Genomic DNA, 11,437 nt, shown 5'->3' with positions numbered 1-11,437 from the left:
TCCGATGATAATTTAGTATGCCCTTTCGGAACGATTTATATTCCTGTTTATATGACATTTATAAAATTGAACAGTGTATATTGGAGGGGGGTCGAGAGACGTGGAAGAGTTCGGTGAAAAATTTACATGAATCCCAAGTAAATAAATTATTTAAAAATTTATTTTTTTAATTAATAAATATATTAGTTTTTTACAAAAATAGCGAGGTTGAGGCCGAAGTTTTAAACGCGAAAACGTGTACGTCGGACGTTCAGCGCCGCTTTCCTGTAAGCCTAGAAGTTTAACAATGGTATTTGGAAAGTCAGTGGAAGCATGCTCGACATTCCAAACGCCATTGTCAAACTTCTAGGCTAACAGGAAAGCGGCGCTGAACGTCCGACGTACACGTTTACGCGTTTAAAACTTCGGCCTCAACCTCGCTAATAAATGGCGATAATTATTGTTAAGCACTTTACATTACACTAGAGCATAAAAAAAAAATCAGCAACGAGTTGTTATTAAGCTTCAAAGAGGGTGAACAAAATCGTGTCCCCTGTACACATTTAGCATCCGTACATAAAAAAAAACCCGGCTATTTTAGCTAAAATATAGTGTGAATTTACATATATATATTATAATCGATATGGTATGATAAAAATAAAATCAAATATTGAAAATAAATAGAAATTCTTATAATTATCTAAAGTATTTAACCTATGATTCATAATCATTTCTACTGATAGGGGGAAAATGATAATATTATATACAGTATTTATAATACACTACAGCTTAAAAATATTATAATTGATAAATATGTTACGGCTAAAGTTGGATGAATCCAGGATTAACCGGCTAATGCTAGCTTTATCCAAGTGTTATGGCTAAATCAATTAACAATCTATTCATTTTGATAAATCAAGCTCTCGAATAAAGCGCGCTTTATCCAAGTCACGTGGGAATAAACTGACAAATTAAGCCAACGGGTTTTGTTCTTGCTTCCTTCATCCGCTTTTGAATAATGGATGACATTATCCAAAATGCTATCGTGTCCATTTTATCGGGTTTTATTTACCATATTTTGGATAAAGCCAGGAGAAAATTTAGTGTTTCATTTTAGCCGGATAATCTGCAATCTTTTCAATGCATGTTAGATTGATTAAGAAGGCGTGCAGTTTTGTTTAAATTAATTAAAATTTATTCTTAATTGCATAAAAATAAAGTGAACGAATGTCAATTTTGCCAATTTTTCCACCAAAATATAACCAGATTTTGCTTAAAAAATCGCTAAAAATTGTAGATTTAGCTTTAAAGTAACAAAAAGATCAGTCGAACCCTGTTTATCAGAATTGGTTTAAATAGTCTTTTTTTTTAATATATAAATTTTTGCTCATCTGTGGAAAAATTATTATTTTTTGCGATGTTTGTGAGATCATTGAAACATTACTATCTTAATATGTACTGACTGTATGTACGAAGCAATCTGACGTTTACAAGGATAAAAATACATGTGAGGAGGCTCTGGACACCTCCAACCCCTCACTAAAATTTGCGTTAAAATATTTTTGAAAGAAAGAAGAAAGAATCTAGAAATAATTTTTTTGTAAGAAAAACTTTTAAACAATAGAATAATGTAAGTCCTAAGATCGACTATCTCCGGTTGGGATCGAATTAAATGCCGATTTTGACCTCTCCCACAAGTCGAAAGCTCGTTTGTTACATTAGAAACGAGTGACCAATCACTTGGTAAGCGAGAACGAGGAAAAGCCACCAATTGGAATGGGAAATCGGGAACAGAAAATAATAAGAATTCCGAATTCAAAGACGGCGGCTTCTTCTCCCGAAAATTCCAAGTGTCGGATCATTTGTTGTGTGTGTGTCTCGTGCCTATCTTCGTCTCCGTCTCCCTTCTTCCGAACGACACGCGGTCGACTTCCGGAGTCATCGAGACCTACGAAGAACTCTCACTCGCGAACCAGACACACTCCTTCATTTGGCATTATTTTGGAAAGGAGAGGAAGACCCAGAGACCACCCTCGACTATGAAATTCGCGGAATCTTGTAAACTTCTTTCGTGTCAAACAAACGATTTCTTGCAACCCGACTCACAAGTCAGTACCAGTCGTACCCACATACGACCCACAACCCCTCTGTCCGACATCTCCTATCGGCAACCTTACATATTATTTGTATATACCGAGTACTTTACGGTACCTGTTGTTTTCGAGTCAGTGAACATAAGTTTATTTTCAATTCATTAAAAAAGTATTTTCGGTATGGAATTTTAGACTTTGATTTTCACATCGCATTAATTTCAGTTTATCCAGATTTTCGTCGATCTGGATCGGGCCCAAACTCGTTTGATGAGGATAGATAGGTTTCGACTGTACTTCGATTTACAGAACACCGATACGTAGGTAGATTTTCAATTGAATGGCAGCATGTACCGGCAGTTGATCACGTAATGAATAGCACTTAGCTTCGAGTACAGGTAACTTGGCAGTATGTTTTTTACACGATCCTGTTATGTGTTCGAAAAGACATCTATTTTGTCTACGTAGTGACTAAAAAAAGAAAATACTAATACCGATAAAAAGGCATCTATATTCAGCTGTATTCGAACAACTGTAGACAGACTCTACGTAATCCGAATTTTTAAGTTTTGTCCTTGCTTCATCTATTCGTTTTTGGTTAATGCCAGCTCCATTCGATTACTAGTATGACGCTTTGTACGGATAAGGTTCAAAATGAATAGATTGTTACTTGCATTAATCAAAATACTTGGATAAAGTTGACGTTATTATTATTATTTATTGAGACACTATGGCCATTGGCCTTTTATAAGTATCTTTTAACAAACAGAAACGAAAAAGAACAAAAACAAGGAAATTATTATCACGTCAAGAACAATCATAACAAATAACATATATATATTTTTTCTTTTTAATTAGTCCGTTGAGTTTTGCAAATCCTATAATTCGTTGTGTTTTATCAATTTACAATATCACTTGCACCCCTTTTGAAAAAAAAATTGTTAATAGCTTAATACTTCATTCTTCGTTAATTTTTCTTCTTTCTCTTCTATTTACCTTATGGAAAATATGACGAGAGGATTGTTTTTGATGGTTGTTTTGAACTTCTTTTGAATAGTTATCTTCTGTAGTTCGTTTTTTAATGAATTCCAATATGTTATTATCTGAAATATTGGAGCTATCTGTCCTATTGAGAGTTTTATAGTAGGTTTTAAGTAGTACTAAATTCGTCGATGACTATAGTTTTTTTTCCTGCAATGTTTTTCCATTATATCAAGAAGGTAACAATTGTTCGTTTTAATCTTTATAAGTTTGAAAATAAAAAGCAGGGTTGTTTTACGTATAAAGTTTTATATTGTCTAGTTTTCCTGGTGGTAATATATGGAGGTGGTTGCATAGTACATATGAATTAGCGAATTAGGAATAAATTTAACAGAATTAAATATCAAAGACTTAAAAATTTTAAAGAATTTTTTGTTAATATTTTTTACAAAGTAAAATGCTAAAAATCCAAAAAAATTAAATGTAACGTTTAACAATTAATTTTAACTAAACAAAACTCATAAAATTCATTTATTTTCTTAACAAATTTTAAGGAGAAAATTTTGTTTTCTCGCTTAATTTGCTATCGAGAAATATTTACATAAAATCTTTAAGGGTAAACGATCAATATATAAAATTAATCAGTTTAGATAAAATATTTAAAGTTTTTAATAAAATTCTAATTGTTTGTTTTCTGAAGTATAATTGAAGTATAAATGAATAAAGCGACATGTAATATGAATAAAATAATGCATATCCAAGCCAGTTAATGAAATAGAAATAGAAAACATATCGTTCGTTTTTACGGGTCTCACAACTCAAAAGTTACAGTTATATATATATATATATATATATGAACAATACCAAAGTAACTGTATTTTATGGAAAAAATACAGCTACTTTCAAATTGTTTTATTAAAAAATATTTAAAAAATTAGTGATTTTTGAGTTGGACGTTCTTCCAAACGAACAATACGTCTTTGTCGCTATCAAGCGACAATACCTATTGTGTTTCGGTGACAGTTCTCTGCTTTTGTAGCACACTTCGCATAAGATAGACATTCGAATACGATAACACATTCTTCTGAAGTTTTTTTAACGTTTATTTCAAGTAACCTTTCAACTTTGACTTCTAACGCTTCGAGAACGATGGTTATAATTTCACGTAATGTATATCTGTACATATTAAAATAGTTTTTATTTACGAAAGACGTCTTCGGATCTGGACTTTTGGAGCAACCTGTTTTTGACGTCCAAAGGGCACTCGCTTACTTTACACATGTGTTTTGGGCCGCAGTTTATTACGCAGTTCGATTCGCATAGAAGCAATTTTTAAACAAACATTCTATAAACTAATTGATAGTGACTGCTAAACTGCTAATTTCGACAATTATTTTGAAATAAGTGCATACCGAATCAGTATCCTACAACAGTATCCTATTTATACATTGCAAGCCTTTCAATTACTGTAAATAATTTTATCAATAATTACTATATTTTTTTCAAATAAATATTTTATAATATTAAAGATTTGAAATATATCATGTCAGTTTTATTAATCATCTTTATGCAAAATATTATGTATAGGCTTATATTTATAAAATCATTCCGATATTATAACTTTATATTAATAGGATTATATATACGATATAGCATTATAATAATATAGTATTAGTGCTGTAATTATTATTAACATGCTTTACAAGTTTGTAAATTTACGAATTTAAAAGAAAAATGGTGTTTGTAAGGGGAAAACATTCTCAATTTGTAAGTAGCCTATAATTAGTTTTATTTTATTTTATTTAAAATAACAACATTTGGGCATTTTTAATGTTCAGTGATGTTTTTCTAGATATTTTATAAAGTCAATTATTTTCTAGGTTCTTAAGAAATGACTCTGTTAAAATATCCTCTACCCGAATTGGATCATACAATGGAGGAGATGAAAAGAGTTTTAAAACTCATTTTAAATCCGGAAGAATTTGAAAAATTTTCAAATAATCTTCGAGAAAAGAAAGGGAAACTGAGTAAATATGACGAAGCGTTTAAGAAACAAATCGAAAACAAAGACAACTGGGCCACCGACATATTTAAGCATCAGCTACTGTCGCTTCGTTATCCAATACCCTTATCTACATCTTTGCCTGTAATTATGAAATCATCCATATCGCATACAGATCAATTGGCTCATTCGGCTGCTTTGCTGTGGTCGGTAGGCAAGATTATATTGAACAAAAATGAATTTATTAAGCAACTTGAAGGCAACAATTTGGAGGATACTCAACAATCAGAAATTTTTTCGACGGTTAGAATTCCTCTTCGAGACACAGACAATATAAAAGTTTATAAAGGTACTAGGCACGCCGTTCTTCTATACAAAGGTTCTGCATTTCAAATTGATATTTTAACCGATGCAGGAGAATCGGTCCCGATTCAAGATATTTATGATCAAATTATTAGTATTTCGTTATACGATGGCCCATTTTATCAAGAAATCTGCAATTACACAGCTTATGATCGGAATGTATGGAGCGATATACGATCTCGTCTTTTAGAAGGTAACTATATTTTTTAAAAATAAAATCTATTTTATGATAATTGCATTATATTTTACATTTTTAAAAACTTGAAAAAAGTCATCGGATATAGTCACATAAAATGCACCTATATCTGAAAATTGACACGGATACAACGGCAACAACTCTCAAAGTGTCGATGTAAAATACTTTAGAAAATAATGAGTTTGTATAAAATAGTTTAAAATGAAAATAGATTTATAATTACTTTAGTTTTTTGTAAATTATTTATTTTATTTTAAGGTGATTCACAAAAATCGTTGGACATTATGGAGAGAGCTATAGTGACTGTAGCTGTCGAAGAGATCGAAATGCCAGACGGAATGCAAAATGCCATGGATTATATAAGACTTGGAGGAGGCGAACAAATTAGTTGTATGAGATATTACGATAAAATTTTAAACGTTATAGTCTTCAAAAACGGCAAATATGGCTTGTTATTCGAACATTCTGCAGTGGATGGAACGATAGTCGCCATGATGGCAAAATTGTTGCACACCGTTTGCGAAACACTTATAATCGATAGAACTGTATTCAAACAACATCCTGTCAACATAATCGATTTTAAAATCCGAGAAAATATTTCTAAAGTGCCTCTTCAATATAATCATTCAATGAGTACATTCGAATATCACTCGTATCCGGATATCTTTAGAACACTTAGAGAAGAGCGAATTTACTTTCCGTGGATTAATTATTCATTGCAATTGGCTATACTCAAAACTTTTGGCAATTTAAAATATCTTATGGTCACTCCAACTCATGTTCGTCACTTTAAACATGGACGAAGCGATCCGACTTATTCGATAACGATAAATTCAAATAAATTATTGAATGATATATTAAATAACGAGGACGATACCAATGTTTTAATTCAGTTCGTTGCTGCTTTAGAGGAGCACAGGAAACTTGTCAAATTTACCAAAAATGGCAAAGGAGTTGGCCCTCATATAGCTCAAATCAGAAAAATGTTGAAAGAAGACGATAATGGATTGACTTCGTGCCTAGAAAAATTTGCAAAACCGCATATATACCTTACTGGCTCTGAATTATTAGAAGAAGTCGAATGTGGGGTTGGTAATGTATATGCTTCGGATCAAATTGCAGTTGGTTATGTGGGAAAAAGAGACAAAATAATAATTATTATGTCTGCTACTGGAATATTTGTCGAAAAACTAAATACCCTGAAAGAAAACTTCCAAAAATCATTACATTTAATGTTGAATATTGCATCCCGTGCTGCGATTGCATCTCAAATGAATGCTTTACACTTGTTCAGATCAAACAATCCTTTTGACAGAACTCCCAAAAAGAAATTTTCTATCGCTGTTCATGGAGGAGCCGGAGAAGAGTTATTACTTCAACAAGATGTTATAGAAGTTATAAAATTTTCTCTTCGAATAGCTGTTGTTATTGGTGTCAGCATGCTTAATGACGGCAAAAGTAGTGTAGATGCCGTAGAAGCTGCAGTCGCAGCATTAGAAAACTGCTTTTTATTTAATGCTGGACGAGGTGCTGTTTATAATTATGACGGTGCTCACGAATTGGAAGCTTCGATAATAGATGGAAAATCCCAAAATTCCGGTTCTGTGGCATGTATTACTGACATAAAAAATCCTATAAAAGCTGCTAGACTTGTTATGGAAAAGTCATCCCACGCTTTAATTTCAGGTAAATTCCTATTTTTTTTTAATTAATATATATTTTTTTATTTTATGAAATTTGTGTTTAATAGATATTTTTATGATTTATAGACGTATAAACTGTTAATATGTTATTTTAAAAATTAATTTCTTTATTTTAAATTAAATTAAATTTTAAGTCAATTTAAGTAATCTTTTCATGAAGGTGCTTCAAATTTTCATACTGAATTGTATTATTATATATTTCTAATTACTTTATACAATATTTTGTCCTATACAGCATAGTTCTGTGCGGCATTCTTGAAATTTTAAAATAGAAGCTACCAAACTCTTAATATATCATTAAGTTTTGGATTTTATGAAGCTTTTTACTGTCGTGCTTAATTGAAATTATTTAATTATACAATTTTTTTCCTATTTCTTGTGTTTACTTTATGTCTGATTGTTATCTGCTAGTTTCATTAACTGCCATCAACATCCGTTGTGATACCAGACTTATTAAACACAGAATACGAAATATCGCCCGATTAGAAAATCAATATTTATTGGTTTATATTATCTGGGGAATGCATTTCGCACCTTCTTGTTCCTCATCAGCCTCTATACAAGTTGTCAATAATTGTAAATCTTTTTACACAAATGAACACACATAGATAAGAATTTCACTTACACTTTTTGATGATGATTACCTTATCCATTTTTGAAGCCGTCAACGTTTTTATCATGCTAACTTCACTAGAATTACATTTTCTGCATTTAATCATCTTCAGTTCCAAACTGCATTTTACAGCCCCACTCCCTTTCACCCTTGTTTTTTTTTTTTCCTTTCCTTAATTGTATGTTTCCCCACTGGTGTTTAAAATAGGGTACCAAGAACTGTATAATTGTAAGCCATTATTATTATTAATTCTTTCTCTTTTAATCTGTAATTTTTTCTATTAATTCTTTCTGTAGTTTTTTCCCTCACAAAAATTTTACACATATTTGTTTGTGTATTTATATTTAAAAATTGTTTCCGGTAAATAAAAATAATGAAATTTTGCCTGTATATATTTTTAATTATCGATTAATTCTCAGTTTAAATGATAATAGAATATTTAAACTCAAATACAGAAAGGCAAACATATAATTATTTTTCGTATTTATATTTATTTATTCTCGGTATAACTAGCATCATATTCTGATAAGAGACCAGATATGAAAAGCTTAGGAGCACGAGGCCCAGATTAACTATATATATATACGAACTTCCGATGCAAACTGGGAGTTACGTTATTTCAATTTAAAAATATTCCCTCGAAAGGAGTTAGATAGACGACTGGCACAACTCCATTGCTTACGGAAAAGTATGATATACAGGGGCAAGCCACTACTAGTTTGAAGTGGAGAGAATATATTTTAAATTAAATAAATTAAAAATATGATTAAAAATTGCAACCCGGCATTGTGACCATGTTACAATAAATAATTGCTGGTTGTTTATACATTTCATGTATAGACAATCAGCATTTACTGTTCAGATAACAAACAATTGCCAAAAATTTTTATTTTAATTAGAAAATTAATCAATAAATGAAAAATAATATAATTTATAAATTAAATTAAATATTTAAATGTTAATATGTATTTTTCTCTTTTAAATAGGTACACTGGACAAATCCATTTGTATTGATAACAATATATGTCAAGTGAAAAATAATTATTTCGATACTGATATTAGATACAAACAACTAATGATGATTAAATCGAAATTGCAGAGTTTCTCTGTAAATCATCCTCAGACAGTTGGGGCTGTTGCAAAGGATGCAGATGGCAATTTGGCAGCTGCTTCTTCGACTGGAGGAATAGTTAACAAATTAAAAGGTAGAATAGGAGATACTGCAATTGTTGGAGCCGGATTGTATGCAGATCAAAATGTTGCGCTGGCGTGCACTGGAGATGGAGAAACTTTTCTCAGAAAATCCATTGCTAATAAAATTGCCATGCTTTGCAAGTATATGAATTTTTCTTTACAAGATGCTTGTCAAGCAGTTATTCAAGATGAACTGCAACGTTCCTATGGTGGAGTTATAGGCGTTGACTCAAAAGGAAATGTCAACGTAGAAAGTAATGCCAAAGTCATGTTTGCAGCATCTTATGATGGAGATAAGTTTGATGTTAAAGTCGGAAGTAAAAATACTGATGCGCATGAATGGATTATCTTTGAAAATGATCGTATCGTTGCTTATCTACACTCCTCTCCCTGTACTGCTGGTGTTACTGTAATACGGGCAAAATCTGAATTCGTTTATGATATTTTTGCACTTCCAATACAAGAATTTGTTAAAATAATGTCGGATATACAATATGTATCTGATCTTCTATGTGATCGACTCGGTGTACAACGGTGCGCATTGATTGTCGAACCACAGGATGGTCAGCCAACAAAAATTCTTCTAATTCCGCTTCACGGTCTCTCCGATGCCTGGAAACCATGCATCTGTTCGGAACCGGAGTTTAATTCATGCTATCCAGGTTACTGTACTTCTAAAAATGGACCTAGAGCTTCTGATGACGAACTGAACAAAATTCAAAATAAAATAAGAAATAAATTAGATTCACAAGAATTAAATTTTAAATTTTATGGAGATGCAAACGACGACAATCTCTTTGCAAAAATTGTAAGAGGTGACGAGAAAGCCCAGTGGAGAGTATGGGAAGACGAAGATCACGTTGCTTTCCTAACTCCATTTCCCAATACACCTGGTTTTACAGTTTTAGTTCCAAGAAAACATTTGGACAGTAATATTTTTGCATTAGATAAACAGGATTATGAAAAATTAATGGCAGCAACTCACAAAGTTTCTAACTTATTGATGAAGGCTTTGGAAACTAGGTCATGTGCTATGATATTTGAAGGATGCGAAATAGATTATGCTCACGTAAAACTGATTCCTTTATTAAATGGAGAGAAAGAAACAGAAAAATCGAAAACAAAAGAGTTTGAAGTCAATTATTCGGGGCATGTATCATCCCAGGATGGTCCAAAAGCACATAATGATAATTTGAATGCAGTTTACAAAAAAATTATTTCGATAGTTGCTCCAGCCTCGTGGAAAAATCCGGAGCAGCACTCTATTACCGCAATTACTCATCCTTGGTATTCAGCAATTTTTAAACTCCAGAACACACTTTATCATTCGACTATTAATTTTTTCCATCAATATAATAACTATTATTATGCTCTTACTCCAATGACTACGGATACAATATCGTCACCCATGGGATTAGGGTCTGATTCAGATCCTGTGAATATAAATTTAATGAATCAAAATGTTTATTTGGCTGATTCAATGCAGTTTTGTTTAGAATATTTTCTTAGATTGCGAGATAATCTTCCAGGAACTTATTATATCTCGCCAAGTTTTCGTGGAGAAGACCCAGATAACAGCCATCTCAATCAATTTTATCATGTCGAATGCGAACTATGTGGTTCTATGGACGATGCTATTCGTATAGCCGAACAATATATTTATTACATCACTAAAAGCATGCTTAACGAAAATAAGGAAATCATCCTCAAATTATCAGGAAGCATCGCTCATATTGAAGATATGCTGGAAAGATATGAAATTAAAAAATGTTTTCCAAGAATCACTTTAGACGAAGCACTGAAAGAATTGCCTTCCACCGATTGTTTTGAATTTGTGGAAGAAACAAGACCGGAATTAGGGAGGAAATTGACTAGAAAAGGCGAACAGGTTTTGATAAATAAATATCATGGCATCGTTTGGTTAACAGAGATGGATCATCTGAGTGTTCCTTTCTATCAAGCTTACGTTGAAGGAACAAATTTCCGCAAGGCTAAAGCAGCAGATCTCCTAATTGGAATCGGAGAATCACTGGGTCTCGGAGAGCGACACGAAACCGCTAAAGAAGTGCAAGATGCCTTGATACATCATCAAATTTCGGAAGAATCGTACAGGTGGTACATAAATATGAGACAAGTAAAACCTTTAAAAACGAGCGGATGGGGTTTAGGCTCAGAAAGGTATTTATGTTGGCTTTTGAACCACCATGATGTCAGAGATATGCAAATTATTCCTCGATTAAAGAACCAGAAATTTCTACCGTAGTTCAAAATCCAGTTAAAAAATTAAATAATAAACCGGGAAATATTTATAAATAG

General features: G+C 32.0%; 1 protein-coding gene across 1 annotated transcript; it reads left to right on the top strand.

Moving 5' to 3' along the window:
- Window positions 1–4,898: 4,898 nt before the first annotated feature.
- LOC136969298 (uncharacterized) lies at window positions 4,899–11,437 on the top strand. The gene is made up of 3 exons (XM_067263413.1): window positions 4,899–5,608; window positions 5,870–7,297; window positions 8,914–11,437. The coding sequence occupies exons 1-3, from the start codon at window positions 4,942–4,944 to the stop codon at window positions 11,382–11,384; spliced, it is 4,566 nt and encodes a 1,521-aa protein (XP_067119514.1). The 5' UTR covers window positions 4,899–4,941; the 3' UTR covers window positions 11,385–11,437.

This window comes from Centruroides vittatus, unplaced genomic scaffold (assembly GCF_030686945.1).
Source record: "Centruroides vittatus isolate TY-2023 unplaced genomic scaffold, ASM3068694v2 contig_1776, whole genome shotgun sequence".
Taxonomy (NCBI): domain Eukaryota; kingdom Metazoa; phylum Arthropoda; class Arachnida; order Scorpiones; family Buthidae; genus Centruroides; species Centruroides vittatus.
This window is presented reverse-complemented; position numbering and strand designations above follow the sequence as displayed.

What these genes read in the sequence shown, in the direction of transcription:
- LOC136969298 (XM_067263413.1), top strand. Translation starts at nt 4,942, where the DNA reads ATGACTCTGTTAAAATATCCTCTACCCGAATTGGATCATACAATGGAG. An exon ending in ACGATCTCGTCTTTTAGAAG is followed by an intron (nt 5,609 to 5,869) that starts GTAACTATATTT and finishes TTTTATTTTAAG; the next exon opens with GTGATTCACAAAAATCGTTG. An exon ending in ATCCCACGCTTTAATTTCAG is followed by an intron (nt 7,298 to 8,913) that starts GTAAATTCCTAT and finishes TCTTTTAAATAG; the next exon opens with GTACACTGGACAAATCCATT.